Source organism: Phaethon lepturus, unplaced genomic scaffold (assembly GCF_000687285.1).
Source record: "Phaethon lepturus isolate BGI_N335 unplaced genomic scaffold, ASM68728v1 scaffold31091, whole genome shotgun sequence".
NCBI lineage: Eukaryota > Metazoa > Chordata > Aves > Phaethontiformes > Phaethontidae > Phaethon > Phaethon lepturus.
The window spans coordinates 38,147-56,506 of NW_010520382.1; the positions used below are offsets into that span (position 1 = coordinate 38,147).

Genomic DNA, 18,360 nt, shown 5'->3' on the forward strand with positions numbered 1-18,360 from the left:
GTATGTCACCAATTCCTCTTGGCCATGGGCACAGGACACGTTTCCTAGGTTGTTCAGAGTAATCTTTCCTTCCGTAACACAGTCAGAGCATGGTCAGACTTCGCAATCAGCTGCACCCATAGAGATGTTACCAGACTTCTGTGGTGATTCAAACCCCTCCTGAATCTGCCAGCTGGAGGATTGATGTGAGCAGGGGTCTATATTCCTGCTTCATACTAAATCCATATGGTTGCTTGGTATGGATCCCACTGAAATAGGTTAGGGAAAACTGACAGTCTCCCATGTCAGCAGTACTGCAGGAGGAGAAACATTCAACTAACTCTTCACTCTTCATCTTTTTCACTATATCACCCAAGAGGCAATTGAAAATCATTTCCATTCATGTAAATTGTAGACTTGAATGCTCAACGCTCTGCAGAACATCTCTGCATTGCCATTAGCAGTTATTTGGAGCAAAATTTTGTGGACAGAACTTCTATTAAGTACAGTTACATCTGAGCAAATATCTGATTTTGTCCACTTCTCTTTTCAGCCCCCTTTAAGATTTTCGTTTAAGTTGTCCTCAATAAGGGCAGCATTTGAGTGGCCATATGTTTGGCTAAACACATAAATAATTTACAACCATTGTTTGTATTCATTTTTGTAGTTTTAAAGAAGTTTTAAAGAAACAGTCCAAAGCTCTTTTTCCAGAATTAATAGATTTTCACATAAATCTGGAAATGCCTGTACTTCTGCTCAGATCTCCAGAAAAGTGCGTTTAGTTCATTAGTTTCATGCTGAACTGTTAACATTTTAGGTTGTTTTATTAGGGGAGAACAAAGAACTCCTGGCTTGTTGAAAATTTGTTACACAAAAATAGGGATGAAAAGGTTCCAAAAGAGCTGATGTTAAGCATTGCAAACTGGATGAAGTTGTGCAGATTGGAAAGATTTACAAGACATCTGGTAATTAGCTTCCAGCTCCTATGGAGTCCTGCCCTGTGAAAGCTGCTGCTGCTTGCACTGAAGAGGGAGCAGGAGGGAGTTGAAGCGCAACCCTGAAAAGCTAGGTCTTTGTGTTCACAAATTATCAGTGGGCTATTGAAGGGTCTCCGCGTACCTCTTTCAAAAACTACCTCTTCCAAAAAAAATGCCCAACATCTTTCCCTTTGCAGGATTGTCTCTTCTGCTGGCATTTGCTAGGTGTGGTGGAGGAGGAGGGAACAAGCTATCAAAGAGCTGTTTATGACTTTCCCTGGCTGACACAGTCTGCCAGTCTACCCCACACCAGCCTGCTGCGCTCCGCCGGGACTGCACGGCAACTGGGAGTTGCTGGAGCGCAGCTGGCTGAGGTTACCTGCCTCTGCCCAGCCCCAGATGCCGGTGATGCCTGGGACTGCCGCTAGAGCTGGGCACCTGGTGAGTAACCTTTGCCGGGGAGGTACGGCAGCACGCTGGGGTGCAGGGGACCCAGAGCCAGGCCACAGAGTTTGATTCTTTTATTACTATTGTAATTTTTGTTGTTACTATTACTACTACTACAACTGCTGTTATTTTCCAGCGCTATTTTTTAAAATTCATTAAGGAAGATTTAAACAAGAAAGAAAACTTTCCGCTTGGATTAATTTTGTAAGTTGTCTCTTGGGAGCACCTCTCCACACCATAGGATAAGGTGTGGTTTGTGGTTTCTGAAGTTCAGGTGTATGAACCTTCAAGCACTGAATGGGAATTGCTGAGACCTGGTGCTTTGGTTACTTGTCAGAGACTTGGAAGACTTTGCTTCTGTACCCCATTCTGTCCCTGACCTATACAGTCACTTTTAGCAAGTCGTTGCCCGGTCACATTTATTATTCTGTCTGTAAAACAGAATATTGATCTCATCTTAGATGCTGTAAAAATGGATAAGATCAAAATTATATACCTACTACTTTTTTAAACAAATATTTAATTGTCTAAACATCAGTAATCAATCCCAGCAGGCTAACTACTAGTAAAATTGTTCATCCTTTCAGCTCCACATCTTTTAAGTACCATGAGCAGGCAGTCTGTCATAAGTTAATTTTTCTAGCAGCACTGTACTTAAAATTAGGCATTTTTAGCAAAGAGCGAGCTTTATTGGGATTAGTTATCAGAAAGAACATTATTTTTCCTAGATTGCAAATGTAAGCAAATGTGTTGTGAATGGCATGCATTAAATTATGACTGACTGAGAATATGAAGGAAGTAGAGTTATGTATCAATACATAACATTAGGACATGTTGGAAGAGATGATACTTAATCTGTATATAACCTGATGAATTTTGCAACGATAGTAAGTAAGCGTATTCTTTCCACTGATAAATCATGCTTATAGTCTCAAATGTAAACCATACACAATCTGAGCCTTTTCTTCGTGAAATTACACCTGTCCTGTGTCCATGTTCTAACGGTATCTAATTCCTGAATGCAGTGCAACTGGTGCTGCAACCTGCTCTATTGGGAAGAAGGATTTAGCACCCAGGAAGATGTCGGTGCTGTCCGTGCGCTTTTGCTTTGCCTGAGGTCTGGGTTGCTGTATCCTACTGCCGCTTTCCTAACAGCTGCCTTGAATATGTGCTGGGGGGGGATTACATTTCTTTATAATCATAGTTATGAACAGGCAGATGTGTAAAAAAGTGGAATGAAGCTGCAGCATATCTTAGTCCACTGGTACTAGTGGTCTAAGCTCCACAGCAAAGCGCTGTGCAGGTTACAAACTTCTTAGCTCATCTTTTAGCGGTGGCAGCTGTCTTAGAGGAGGGTTACAAAGCCCTGCTCCCAAGGCTAACCTAAGTAGCTTCTGCTCCATACACTACAGCTGTCTGCACAGAGAACATTCATTTGGAAGAGTTACTCATTAAGCAGCCCAGAAGGCCAACAGTATCCTGGGCTGTGTCAAAAGCAGCATGGCCAGCAGGTCGAGGGAGGGGATTCTGCCCCTCTGCTCCATTCTGATGAGACCCCACCTGGAGTCATGCGTCCAGCTCCGGAGCCCTCAGCACAGGAAAGACATGGACCTGTTGGAGCAGGTCCAGAGGAGGACCACAAAAATGCTCAGAGGAATGGAACACCTCTGCTGTGAGGACAGGCTGAGGGAGTTGGGGTTGTTCAGCCTGGAGAAGAGAAGGCTCCGGGGAGACCTTATCGCAGCCTTCCAGTACTTCATGTGGGCTTAGAAGAAAGATGGGAACACACTCTTTAGGAGGGCCTGTAGCGATAGGACAAGGGGTGACTGTTTTAAACTAGAAGAGGGTAGATTTAGACTAGATATAAGGAAGAATTTTTTCACAATGAGGGTGGTGAAACCCTGGCACAGGTTGCCCCGGGAGGTGGTAGATGCCTCATCCCTGGAAACATCCCAGGTCAGGTTGGACGGGGCTCTGAGCAACCTGCTCTAGTTGAAGATGTCCCTGCTCATTGCAGAGGGGTTGGACTAGATGACATTTCAGAGTCCCTTCCAACACAAACTATGATTCTCTATGATTCTATGACATTAGCATTGTTAGAAGGAGCAGTAATAGGGCTGGAGCTGGCTTTTCAATAAACAGATTTTCCTGAGTGAGACTTGTTTCACTTAGATGTTTATTGACTTTTTTCCCCTGGAATGATAATTATTTTCACATTTATCTTTGGTGTAGTATACTTTCATGGAGTAAAATGAACTCATATCAGACATTGATTTCTTTGTATTTGTATGCATGATGCTTTCTCCATTCCTTTGAATTGCTGTACTTTTGGAACTAAAGCTGGTATTCACAGGGTTTTTTAATGCTTTTCATACACAAGTTACATTTATGATTACTCTGTACCAAGTGTTGCTTCAGCTGTCTCCAATTCTGCATTATACAAAACAGATTCCTATTCTCAACTGCTTTTGTTTTGAAACTCTCCAAATATTCATATTCAACTAGAGAAATGTACATTGTTGGGCTAATGTTTTAGTACCTGAATCAAGTCTGCCTTATGCTCGGTACAGGATGGTTACTGCTCATCATGTTGGGTCACTCTACAGCTTAGGTACTAAATGGACAGAATGGAGTGGTGAAGAGGCAGAGGGAGGATCCTGAGCCTCTACTTTGATAAATAAGACACTGCTGATCCAGAATTGCACCCAGAGAGCGCATGCATTTATTTTCCCAGCATATTTTAAGCCAATTCAGGTTGAGCTGCTGCAGCCTCACACTTCTACCCTACCCCCCGCTGCAGCTTCCCGCTGCTGTTCCTGTGCTGGTGCTGGCATCCGTGCCAGTCTGCAGCCAGCTGCTGCTTCCAGCAGCCCAGGCAGCCTGACAGCAACCCTTGGGTACTTCTCAAGTCGCTCAGCACCACGGAGCAATTCACGGTGGGATTTCACAAGCACTGCTGTGGGTGTCAAGGGAGGGGAAGGAGCAAGAGGAGGCACAGGGCTGGTTTTGCTGGGGTTAATTAGTTGTGGAAAAGCACCGGTCACCTTGCACTCAGGTCTACTGCAATGTGTTACATCCCAGAGGTTTGCTTTATATATTCAGATAGGCAGAAGCTTATTTGCAGAATTGTTTAGTTAAAAGTACAAAGGTAAAGTATCTAATACCAACTAATAGATTAAATATATTAAAATTGTCAACAATGATAAACTCATGCCCTGCACTGAATGTGAAGCTTGTCATCATTTTGCTTTAAGCAGAGTTTAAAGCCTGTAGCCAGAATTCTGATGATCATTTCAGACCATGAATCTTGTGAAAAACTCATTTAATCAATCCTCAATGTAGCAAATTTCGTTAACTAGTGTGGGAACAGGACTAAAGACGGGCCTTCGGAACACTGGACCATCACGTTGAACAGGCTTTTTGGTTTTTGGCCAACCAGATTCACGCCCCTTCAAAACAGCTAATTTCTTTCAATTCAGATGAAGTAGCCAGTGACAAAAGCCACTTGGTGATCCCAGACTTGTTCAGGAAGGAGCCAGACTTGAGAAGTCATCCTGATTGTGTGGGAGGCGGGGAAGGTCGATTTTATTTTTAAGAAATATAGCCTTTCACTTTTTACAGAGATCTCTATCAGACTTTTATGGCTTCAAGTTAGGCATCTGACACAGGGAGCTGTGGCACAGCATTTTCTGTTTTGTTAGACTGTAGAGTCTGATGTGGAAATGGATGGAGGCAAGAGGGAGGAAGTATTTAAAAGTAATAATAGAATTACGTTTGAAAAAAAGCCTATGCTAGAAGGTTAGGAAGACTAAACCAAGAACTTACTTAGATGATGACAATACAGACTTCTTTTGAGGAAAAATATTCAGTGCTTGCTACAGGGCAACATTCAGGAAGTTAGTATGAAACAAGTAAAAGGTTGAAACTAATGTGCATGTATTAAAGATCATTAAATCCCTAAGTAGGTGCTTCTTATTCAGAGTGTTAATGTGTTTTAATGGAGGCAGGCTATCTGACTGAGCGGTTTTGTCTTTTCTCCATCTCTATGTGGGCAAGGTGTAACTTCGCTGAAGTTGAAAGATGATTTTTTTTAGAGGTGTGGGGGAAGGCAGCTTTTAGCTCTTTTGCTCTGAAGTGATGGAGAAGCCCAATCCTGCACATGCTGGAGAGGGAGGAGGTTCCACTGTGGTAGCACCAGGCACGTTGGGTGTTCATCTTCTTGACAGGTGGATCCACCCACATTTCAGTGAAGGTGACTTCCCAGCAATTCTGCCTCTCTTGGTCCTTCATGAAGTACCTGAATAAATCGTGTTCACTAAATTGCACTTTCTCCTTTTACAATATTTGAAGAAAGTTTTTTCACAACATTAACACCATTCACAAGTTTAATCATGGAGACTGCCTTTAGGCTTGAATTGTCACACTGTGGTGATTCTCTAATTCACTAATGTACTTTCTGTCTTGAAAAGCACTGTTCATAGGTGGGGTTCCTTTCAAATTTTGGCTGAAGATACGTTCCTTAAAAAAACAGAATATAATCCACAGAGCAGTGGAAGACTTTTTTAATACATTGGTCAGTATTTGAAACTGCCTAATGTTTAGATACTTTGGGTAGATTGATAGCTGGGAACTTCATTTGAGCAGCTCTAGTTGACTTGCAGGCTTAGTCCATTGAAAATTGCCCAGTTATTGTTCCTAGGCATGAAGGTTTATAAATTTACTACAGTTTTAAAGCCAGTTGTATTTTTCAATTAATTAGACCCTTTAGTGAATTTAATTGTTTTAACTGTTCTTTCTTCCTCCATTCGAAGTATGTGCGTAAAGGATGTTGGGAATAATAGATTTCTTTTGTTGATGTTGTAAGTGTAATTGAAAATATTGGTGGGAATTCCTAAACTGGGTTTCTCTGTGTGACTTGGCTTTTTGACACAAAGATTTTGTAGTGGATGTTGAAGGTGACTGATGTCTAAAACACGTGGATGCCACAGAACTATCGAGTGAGCTACTAATAATATAATCTCAGTCCAGTGGGTAAGGTGATGGCCTGGGATTTGGGAGATTTACATTGCATTCATACTCCACAGCACATGTTTTCTGGATGACAGTAGGCAAACTATCTTAAACGAAGGCTGCATGATTTCTTAGGTAGTACCATGTGATTCTTTCAGCATGGATTGCTAGCATCAGTATGGAGGCTATAACATATCGAAGAATAAAATATGCATGTATCCCAATGAGTTTTGTTTGTGTTGGGGAGTGAAGGAACCTCTTTCATGGAGAAAAGCAAAGTTTGCCATGTTTGCTAAAGACAGGTTCATCAGTAATTTGGAGTGGAAGGAAAATGTGAACTGTATACCTGGTAGACAAATTTCTTTGTCAAAGTGATTTGGCCTTAGTACAAATTGAGCTTTATACCAACAGCATGAAAATAGCACACGTTTTGCCACTGATACTACTGGTGTTTCAACACTGATGACAGGGAGCTGGTCTTTTATTTTGTGCTAAATTACGGCTTTGTTATTATGAACACATGGTGAAGTAGCAGGAAATGTTTCCCTTTACTGAGTGTCCTGCTCTGTGTTTTAACAGGGAGTATGGATAATTTCTGTAGTGTAGGCATGTGAGAAGCACTTCTATGCAGATTTCCAGATATTTAAAGTAAACGGAATGTTCAGCATGAACTTTCTTCATGCCTGCGAGTCCTGTGTTTTCTCTGTTTTCAGAAACAAATAATGTTTGGTAAACTTCTTACTTATGACCTGGGTAGTATGTATTTATAACTCTTCTGTCAAGAGCATAGAGAAAAACAATCTGATATGTTTTGTTACCTGGTTTAAATTCAGTATTTCTGTTGTAATTTAGTGAACCTACTTTCTAGGGTTAGTTATTTTTCAAAAGAAAAATTACAGGAATTCTGCCTCCATAATTGGCTACAGTTGTTCTGGAAGATGGGGAGGACCTGAGCAGACTTCTAACAGCAGCCAGAAAGGTCCTAGGAACTAGCAGGAATACAAAGAGGAAAGTAAAGTTGAGCTATTGTAGCGATGAACTAATTTAATGGGGCTTTTGGCAGTGGAAAAACTATCAGCTTTCCAAAATACATTACTTGGGTTATCTACATATTACAGCTTTGATGGAACTACCAAATGATTTGTTGCTCAGCTTCCTTTAGTAACAACAGTGTATATTCTTCTGCTAATGGCAAGTTTAGCGCTGGAGGTTTTAATCGTCTAAAGCACTACAATCTGGCATCTTCCTCATTCGGATGATTGATAGCAGATCTGCACTCGGTTAGATTCCCCTAATGGTACAATTTGACGTGAACCAAATGCGGCCATATGATTACATTTCGAAGCCAGACCATGCAATCTAAAGTTTGTGCCCTCTTTACGCTGGCTGCAGGAGGACAAACAGTACCTGATTAAGCATAAAGCCTGGTGTTACAAAGCTAATCCATTGACGTTTTTGGAACGTGTACCGTTTGGCCAAGTTAGTTTACGTTGGATCAGCACTTTGCTTTGAGTAGCCACGCTGCTTTTGATCTAGTAGGAGGAGCTCTCAAGTTGGATTTACTGTTGCATCGAACCATGGCCTCAGGCCCAAGTCCTGCACTGCGTTACAACCAGCTGAATTAGTGGGGGATCCATGAGTTAAAAATAGGCGCTTTTTTTTTTTTTAGCAGTAATTTCTAGATTTCAGTCTTAAGGGCATGATAGACTTTAAAGAAGTGACAGAAGCAAAGGTTTGTACAGTGAACTAGTCTCTCTGTATCCTCAGTTACACAGAGCCTCTGTGGATCAGCTAAAAGCAGTAAATAACCTTTTTCAGCAAACAGATGTAGCAGATAGTTCAGTGGCAGGTAAAATAAAAACAGTTGTAGCTAGATAAAGAACACAATAGTTTGAAACTTTTTCTTTGTAAGAAATTGCACATAACCTGGAAACCTTAATAATAGTGAGTACCTTATCAAAAAGCATGGTAGATACGAGTCCCCACCTCTGCGATAACTTGAAGTTACCTGAGCCTGGGGCTTTCTCCTTCACCTGGAGATGAACTCATCAGGCTCAGAAGCTTAGATCCTGAGGCAGGCAGACTCACTACAGATGGGATCTCTGTATTTGCCTGAATTGTATATGCTGCTAGGATCTGTTACAGCCCCATTAGCCTCTAGTGGCACAATACTGAACTAGAACATCATCCAGCAGCTTTAGCTGAGACATTGCTGTCCAAAACAAAGCCTGTCATGCTGGTAACATGCTCAGTGCCTTTCTTACAGCAGGATTTATAAAACTCGATTTCTGAAGCTGTGTTGTGGATTTTGCAAAACTCGCCATGTAGGCGCCTTATGGAGTGGATTTTTCAAGCACGAGGCTGTGGAACATACTTAAGGGCATTCATTCTTCCTTTCCTTAGTACCTTCAGTTGAATTAAGAAAAATCAAAAAAGATACCTTACTCTTTTCTTAAAGCACTGTCTTCAGTTACATTGCTGTAAAAATTACAATTATACCATCGTGACAGACTCGCTGTGGTTGAGCAGTGTGCGAAGAGCTTCAGGAGTTTTACTGTTGCTGAATCTCATCTTGAGATAAAAGTCTGGGGAGGACAGAGGCGGCTCTTTCCTTACCTAACTCTCTCTCCAGGTATCCCATTTGGTTTGTTAGCTGCTGCCGTTGTGATACCTGCCTGGGTATCAGACCTAAGGGTGGGGCCTTTGAAAGGAGAATGTAGGAAAATATTCCAACACTTCAATCTGTGCTCGGTAGGCTCTGCTGATGGGCAGCCTGGGGTATAGACCTTTACTTTTATGGTACCAATGACATTTCTTATAAGACTGTTTTAGAGTCTGACAGACTTCACTATCAAGAAGCTTCCTAAAAAAGCAGATTTTTTTTTTTCCCTCTCAGTTGTATCCTATTATAGACACAAATTGTTTCTCATAATAAAGCATAACACAGAGTTAACATTGAATCCAGCTAAATTACACTTTCCTTCACTCTTTTCTTAATTATCACAGTCTCAGTACTACGAAGTTGCATTCTGTCACCAAATTTAGAGCCCCGTGTTTCAGAGGAGTGCTGTTGACAGGAGAAGCGCATTTAGCAAGTGCAGAAAGCAGCATGCTACTAGCATCGTGTAGACTGGAAATTTCTTGTCCTAGTTTCTCATCCTGCATCTAGTTCCATATGGGCAGCTTTAATGCATTTTGATGTAGTGAATTGTAACAAATGCTGAATTCTGATTTCTGTAACCACTGCGTCAGGAGGCTAACAGACTTCTTGCTGGTGTGAATGCTGCTGAATCCGTGTGAATGCTCATAACACGGTGCTGGAAAAAGCTGTTCTTCATCTTCATGAAACCTGAGCGCCAGGGTTCAGCAGAGTTAGGTTTAAAGGACCTGATGTGACCCCATGGGCCCCTAGAGTTTAACCTCAAGTCTTCTCAAATTCAGCATCTGAAGTCACACTTGTAAATTAAATCTGTTCAGTGGACTAGCTTTGATAAAGCGTGGTTATAAATCCTTTGTCTTATCTGGATCAGGTATATATGCCTAAGTGAAGTGGCATAATGAATATTTACTCAGGAAGCAGATGTAGCCAGTTAACTTTATTCTGTCCGTTTATCTAATTTATTTTAAAAAAATCAATCCAGCTTTTGTATATGAAGTAAAAAACCCTTAATTTTGCAAAGAATATTTTGTCATTTCAATTAATTTGGTTTGTTATTTTGTCTGAGATTTTTTAAGCCCATATTTTAAAAAAAAAGGATCAAGTGGTTCTTTTATTGAGAATATGCTGGTGGTGCCTTTACTGAATTTGTGATGTTCTGTAAGCTAATTTAGGAGGGCAGCAGGCTGGTAGCAATGAGCTGCACATGTGTGCTGTGTAGCCAAAACGCTGAGTTATCACCGGATCCGTTGCTCCATCAAGATTTTATATTTTAAAGGACAGAATTAGAGGAGGATTTTATGTCCATATGGATTCCATGGGGGAAGTCAGAAGGAGCTGGGTCTTTCAGCGATAAAAAAAGGAAAGGAAAGAAAACCATGGAAATTCCTCATTGTAGTGCTCTGCCTGGGGTATTCTGTCCAGTGTGTGAGACAGCGAGAAAGATTCCTTGGCTGTCACTCACCACAACTCTCAAGGTTGAAGGTGAGATGCTTGAGGCCTGTGTTTGCAAGAGGAGAGTGAGTCTCAGGAATAGCATGAGAACATCTGGGAATAAAGAGTTCAGGTATAGCCCCTAGCAGCACCTCCCGTGACAGCCCCTTTAGTGCCCAACAGAAAGAGGACAGTATTTCTTCTGGGTGTAGCAATGAAAAAGAAAACTGTGTACAGAGTAAAGCTTCCTCATGCCCAGTTTTCCGCCCGGGTTCTTTGCTGTCCTCTGTGGGAACGGCGAAGTTAGATTTGCACCAAGGAGTGGCAGTTCCCTCCTTGTGGCTTTCTGCGGCGACGGGGAGTCGAAGGCAGCGACCCTTGCGGGGCTCAGCACTTGCTCGCAGCTCGGTACGCAACCGAGGAGTTGCCGGAGGCAGGACTGCGCTTTCTGCTCTTCTCTGCAGTCATCCAAGTGGGTGTAACCCCACGGTCCTGTCCTTGCAGAAATCATTGCAGGGGCCAAGACTGCTGTGAATAGGTCTGGTATGTTTTGCTGAGCCTTAGAGAGCGTGGGTTTGTTTACTTCCAAAAAAGATTACCTTGGTACATCTACAAAAGACAAAGTAGTGTATGGCCAGCTGAGGATGATCCCCAGTGGAAATACACAGGTGGTAGAAGCCAAGAGTGATGTCTTGTCTCTGCTCTTTAATCTTGTGTCTCCTCACACCAGTAACGTAGTAACTGGGGATTTTCAGGTTGCTAATGAAGCAGGGCTATCTTTTACAGCACTGGAAGTGAGACACCACTTCAGCAGTTAAATAGAAGTTTCACAAACCTCATCAGATGTAATGAAATTGTTCGATTTAACAATTTTCTCCCTTATCTGAGAGTGGTTATTGTTACGGCTTTGTGCTACTTTTGTCATTGCAGCAATCTTTTCTCAGCAGTAGGAGGAGTTTCCAACACAGCGTTTTCTTCCTCTGACAAGGTTAGGAATTTGCCTTCTCACGTTATAGCCCAACCTTTTTAGATATTGCTAGCGGTAGCATAGAAGAGGAGAGCAGACAGTAATAGGCAGAGAGGTTATTGCACTCAGCTTCTGGCTACTGGCTGATAGATGCCCTTGCTCTGACTTGGTGAGTGATTAACAGATAGTTTGGCACCGGACTGGTGCCGCACTTAATTGTGACTGATTCATTGGGCTGAAATATGTCACTAATTTAATTCAGCTATTTCATTAATCTGATTGAATTGCATCCAGCTGTTAGAGGTGTAGGACATGAGCACTAACCTCTGCATTAAACTATAAAACAGTCATTAGGACATCTAATGCTGAAATTGAATTGCTCCATAGAAATTTGGTTTCCAAGCACAATACTAATTAGCTGTAAGCTTGATGAATGTCAAGAATTAATTAAAGCATTTCAGTGGCCTATGTGGGTTTTAAATATTGTCATTATTGCCCCAATATTTTCAGTTCTTACACTAATTGCTTTTTAGAGAGCATGAATGGAATTACCTTCTGGAGTGACTGAGGGTATGAACGGTTCATTACATCATCGAAAATGGACCTCCTTGCCTCTGGGTTTCCCTTTTTTTCCTAAAATTTCTTACACTTTTGTGCATGCATTTCAAATAGAAAGGTAAGATCAGTGGTTTTAGACCCAAACTTTATTTTGACAGCACTTCTAGTTTTTCTTTCTTAGCTGTGCTCTGGAGGCCAGCATGCTGTTGTTAGCTGCTTTCATTTTGGCAACAGAAAAATAGCTACAGCTCCATCAAGTAATTTTTTGTTTTTAATTAAATAGGATGTCAGCCAAAATCCATGATTATTTTGTCCTGCTAATGAAAGGCCTGCAACAGTTTAAACATTTGGTACATGAAACATCCGCAAGATAAAAAACATGTTGGGAAATTATAAATTGAAAGGGAATTCATAATCAAAATCAGCTTTTGGTTGTTTCTCGAATATGATTTTAATGCAAAAATAGCTAAATTTTTGGTGTGGGAATTGCAGATGCACAGTGCAGACTGCTCGTAGTCCTCGTCTCTGATGAGCGTCTCCGCATGTTTGGCTACATAATAAGGATGAATGTCCAACATGCCGTGTTATAGACTGAGGACATACGTATGGCAAATACATGAGGTGTCGTGACATGGGAAGAGCCTTAACACTTGGAGGGCTTGTAAGGGAGGCTCCTCTGAGTGTCGAGCAATGCCAGAAACCACAAACTCCCAGGCTACAGCTTGGTGCCATGCCCTGTCTCTTGCTTCATGGGCAATCGCATATGACAGTCCTCAGTGCCTGCTCCTTGGGACCACAGAGGGAGAAGGATGAGGACGCTTCACCATGTGTCTGCAAGATGTGGGTGGTGCCTGAGAGGCTGCCAAGGTGGGGAGAGTTGAGAGCATCTTTTACAGTGTCACGTTATTGACTTGTCTGCATAGATGTGATGAATCCACGTGCCTGCGTGAGCTCAGTGGTGGTGTTTTCCGTAGCACTCAGTTTGGATCTCAGTGGTTAAGATTCAGGACCTTTTGCGGAACATTAGTTTTTACCGTGCAACTTGCTTACAGAAATAAGATTGTACTTTGATTTTTTTGTGTGTGTGTGTGTGTGGTGTGTGTGTGAAGATGTTAGATGGTTATTGTATGATAATAGCATTAAGTATGATGTCTCAGAAGTCAAGAAAATACTTGTTCATTATACCTTCTTTCAAAGCTTTACTTTAATAATTAATTATGCAATAACTGTTCCCCTAGTGAGAAATGCGTTCAGTATTGTACTTCTTAAAATAAACTATTTTTGGATAGTAATCTCAATGCCTATTGCCTGGAGGCATAGCACAAACATATCCTGAAGAAGACTGATTTGGATTGACAGTGCTGTAAGAAGCTCAGTTCCAAGTTACTTGATTCTGTCTCTCCCATCCCCAGTTTTCCTGCCCAAGGGGGTAACATTTCACTCTAGCCTGTGAAACAAATGGCAATAAATGTGCATCAATGTACATGTAAGTCACATTTTTTGTGAAGGTATGATCCATTTAATGCCTGGAGAAGATGAACATGGTCAAGATATACAACTCCTTTTGTGTATGGTATGATGTCATTGGAAAGGCATGATGTAGAAGCTCAGAGCAACCACAAACTCAAGAACGCAGATCTGGGGATATGTTTCAGACAGTGACAGTCCAGTAGTTCATGGCCAATCTGTTTCATCGCTGTATCGCTGAAGGGACAGCGGAGTGCCCAGCTTTCATGCTTGTTTAAAACACTGAGCCCACTGAAGTCAGTTGGAAATTAGGCAGATGTTAAAGATAGGCAAGTGGTTTGTATTAAACAACATGAATGAAGAAGGAAATCCATAAAATGCCTCTCTCAAGGGTACACCTGACTCTCTCTTTCTCTCTCCTCTTTTTTTGCACAGTGCCGGTCCTAAAGGAGATAACATTTATGAATGGAGATCTACTATACTTGGACCTCCAGGTTCTGTATATGAAGGAGGCGTTTTTTTCCTGGATATCACATTTTCATCTGACTATCCATTCAAGCCACCAAAGGTAAGGGTAAGGGGTTTTTATTGTGTCTATCTTTTTTTCACATGTGAGAAGAATGTAACTTGCAGCGAGTGCATGTTCATCACTTTCTGAATATCAGACTTGTTTATGGTCTCTCAAAAACTACACAGTCCAAAATCTTGGCTTGCAGTTTTGGAAAAATTCTGTGTCTAATTTATTTCCCAATTACCACAGTCAATAGCAATTTCCAAGCTTTACCAAGTGATAAATGAGATAGAATTCTGATCAGGAGTTAAGACTCAAGAAATTTTAATTTTAATACAAGACAGCACAGGACCTTCTTAAGTTTTCTTTTTCTCATTCCAGCTACTAAAATGCATGTATAATAAACTTTTTCTGTTATAAACCAGATTCTGTATTATATATTTTCATGTAATTTTTAGCAATATAACAGAAAGCTAAAAAAAATTTAGATAGAAAACTAGAGTGTTATATTGTGACTTCAAATCGGGTAAATTACTGTGATGATTTCCATTACTGTAAAATGTCAATCTATTTACTACTGTTAAGATCAGCAACCTTGTTTGATAATACTTTTAAGCAAAAGCTCTATTTATTAAATAAAACTAATTTTACCTTAAGCTAGAATTTCATTTCCTTGCTCAGAAATAGTATGGACACTTAAGAAATTATAATTTACTAACGCATATCAAAGAAGTTAAAGGTTGTTCCCTTCTCCCCTCCCTTAACGCCAATTTACAACTCTTGACAGAGTCACCAGAAAGGACACTGCTGACATTCGCAAAGACTAAATACATTCTTACATTCTACCACACATTTCTGCAACGTATTGCTCTTGTGGCTGTAACGTTCTTATTATAAATCAAATACCTTTTTTCATCCCCAGGAAGATTACAGCATAAAGAATAATATACCCTCTATGTATTTCACACTTCTCTGAAACCCACAAAATTTAATATTCTCTCAGTTAATACTGTTACAATGAAGTGATGCAGAGTTTTAGACAAATTCTTCATGAAAATCTTGTAGATTTTTTTTTTAGAGCATGATCATTTTTTAATTTTCAGTAGTTTCAGAAAACATCATGGATTTTTCCCTCCTGCATCAGTATGAAAAAAAATATTTTATTCATCTTCTTGTGCTTTATTGAATTAAAGCACTTAAATTTCTAACTACTTCTTTGTGCAGAATAATGCTTACATGCTCTACTGATATTAGTCTGAAATAATTTAGAAACAAGGATAGTGTTAGTTAGTGTGATAGCATTGTTTTGGCTGTACAGTATGTCCTGCCTAATGAAGGGTAAGGCAAAGATTTCATTGCTAATTTGAACAAGAATAATACAATACTGCAATATTAAATAATAATTTTCATTGTCTATATTTAAGCTTTCTTTGAAAGAAAGGAAAATATCAACTAATACTGCACATGCAGCCAAACTCCATCTACTTCTTCACCTTCAGAAACCACAGGAAAGTTACATTTGTGATTAGATCGTTCTTGACGTGCAATAAGTTCATTAAATAGTGTGCAGTACTACAAAGTCCTAATTTTTGTGGGTACCAGAGAGAGGGCCTGTGTGAAAGCAGTTTATGGACCAAAGATCCCCATGGTAGGTTTCTTAAAAGAAGCCATGACTACAGTAACTACGCACTCTTCTGGTAAATAATTGTGTTTTAGAAAACGAGCAGAGAGGAGCTGCCTCCGCAGAAGCTCTGCAGAACTGGGAGTGCCCCAGGCGCTGCCGCTGCTCGGAGAGAAGGGGCAGCATCCCTGGGCAACACCGAATGACTCTCTCTCTCTCTTACACTGTGATTCTAGGTTACTTTCCGTACCAGAATTTATCACTGCAACATCAACAGTCAGGGAGTTATCTGTCTGGATATCCTGAAAGACAACTGGAGCCCTGCTTTGACTATTTCAAAGGTTCTGCTGTCTATTTGTTCTCTTCTGACAGACTGCAACCCAGGTAAGGAGCTGATAGCTTACTGAGCATCCACTCTTCGTTGTTTGACTTAGTTGCTGTGGAATGTAACTTGTATATCTGATTGTATGCAGATTAAATAAAAAGTAGTATTTTTAAAATTGGGGATGAAACACTCCTGCTTGGATGCAGTCCCGCGTTTAATGGCGCTTTTCACTCCTGTGGCACAGCAGAAAGTAAATAGCATTAAGCCCTTTTTTCCCCAAGGTGTGGTGGAGGAAATAAGCTGATGTCATTGAAGGTCTGTATTGCAGGAGCTCCAGCAAATGCGTGGTCGATCCAGGAAAGCAACAAAGTTCTCTCGAGTTATAAACTAATAAATCCTGCAGGCCGGAAGGGGCCGCAGGAAGTCCCTTCTCTTAAGACAGCAATTGAAACGTTTAATCTTGCAACTGTGAGGGATGACATTCAGAGGGATTTTTCTCTTTTTCAAAGAGAGTTCCTGTTCCTGTTGGGAGGGGAGGAACGCCACTGGAGGCAGTAGTTTCTCAGCAACGACTGTGTCACCAGTGTCATTAGGCAATGAACGCCAATTGCCTGCGGTCAGGGCAGGAACCGAGCGGTCGTGCTAACAGTTCATTTTCAGAAGACCGATAATGATCAGGGAGAAAGGGATTAACCTCTTTGATACAAAAGTTTGATGACTCCTGAAGCAAACTGGATCCCATCGGTGTGTCCCCTACAGTCCTGATACCCTAATGTACACCAGTCTTGTCCAGCACCGTGACAGGAGCGCGCCGGACTGCGCCCGCTGAGGTGGCCCTTCCAAAGGGGTGAAAGCCGGGCACCAGGATGGGGCAAGATTCATTAATATGCAGATAACCACAACAGATTTTTCTATTTTCTTTTTCTGTTCATCGTGCCTTGTGTGCTTTCTCTTGGAAATGTCTTGTACGATAAGACACCCACTGTACCTCACAGCGTTTTCTGGCCTGACAAAGACTATGTTTTGGAATAGATTCTGTATTTTAAATCATGTGTTTATTGTTTTGTTGTGTTTTGATTTTTGGGGGTTTTTTGTTATTTTAATTATGGAATGGTCTCTAATGCATCTTCTCCTGCCTTTTGCAGCTGACCCTCTGGTTGGAAGCATAGCCACTCAGTACCTGACCAACAGAGCAGAACATGACAGGATAGCCAGACAGTGGACCAAGAGATACGCAACATAAATGACAAACTACTTGTACAGTGTGAAGGTGCAGAAGGCAACTTTGCAGTGTGCAACAAATCTTTATAGCCTTTACAATACGGACTTCTGTGTATATGTTATACTGATTCTACTCTGCTTTTATCCTTTTGAAGACTGGGATACTGCCCCCCAAAAAGGTAAATGCTATCAAGAGTAGAAATTTGTAGCTGTAGATTAGTTATGTTTAAAATGCCTACTTGCAAGTCTTGCTTCTTTGGGATATCAAAATGTATTTTGTGATGTACTAAGGATACTGTTCCTGAAGTCAACCAAATATTATAGTGCATTTTAGCCTAATTCATTATCTGTATGAAGTTATTAAAGGTAGCTGTAGATTACTAGGAATTATGTCATTTGTATTAAACCCAGATCTATTTCCAATATGTGGTACATGCTGTTGTGAAAACTGTTTTAACTTTTACCTTTGTCAGTTTGTAATGAAAGGATTTCCTTTTTCCCTTTGTAGCTCAGAGAGCACCCAGTGTATCATCTCAAACACAATAAACATGTTCCCCAAGGAGTAGTTTCTTTGTTTTCCTATTTTAAATTAATATTTGAATAAATTTAATTATAGTAACAAGGCAGGGCCAATGTATCACAGATCCCTGTGGATAATCTTTAAATTAATATACATAAGCAAAGGCTTGCTATTAAATGCTTAATGCATACCTGTGGATTGTTTAAGTTTTCCCTGTTTTCTTTTTAACAGAACAAATGTCATTTCTACAATTTCCTTAAATTGAATACTGTTCAGCTCTTTCTCAAGTTGGAATGAGAGCATTGCACATGCTCATTCCAGAAGTTAATGTAGCCGGTTGCTTCAGGGCCAGTCCTGCTCCCCGAACAGACTGCCTGAGTCTTGCTACAAATTTTTTTTGCAGGACGAGGGCCAAGTTAGAGATAGTCTGGTGCTTTTGTTTCCAAGTAAAGCAAGTCGGACTTGCTGATCTAGAGAACTACAGTTAGCCATTGAAAATGGTCTTCCAACGCATGATTGAACATGATATCATCTGTCCAGAAAACAGAGGATTAGAATAAATTTTATCAGATTTTTATGACGCAAAAACAGTTGCAGGGTTGGGGGGGGAATGAACCTTTGTTAGTGAAAAAGAAATCTGTAAACCTGTTGAACTACGGTCCCCCTG

General features: G+C 40.8%; 1 protein-coding gene across 1 annotated transcript in view; it reads left to right on the forward strand.

Moving 5' to 3' along the window:
* UBE2E3 (ubiquitin-conjugating enzyme E2E 3) overlaps nt 1–18,358 on the forward strand; it is a 55,763-nt gene extending 37,405 nt beyond the window's left edge. Inside the window, exons 3-5 of the mRNA XM_010297373.1 lie at nt 13,931–14,063; nt 15,864–16,011; nt 17,098–18,358. Coding sequence (XP_010295675.1) covers nt 13,931–14,063; nt 15,864–16,011; nt 17,098–17,195 — 379 coding nt within the window. The 3' untranslated portion in view covers nt 17,196–18,358. The remainder of the gene's footprint in view (nt 1–13,930; nt 14,064–15,863; nt 16,012–17,097) is intronic.
* The last annotated feature ends 2 nt before the right edge of the window (nt 18,359–18,360 follow it).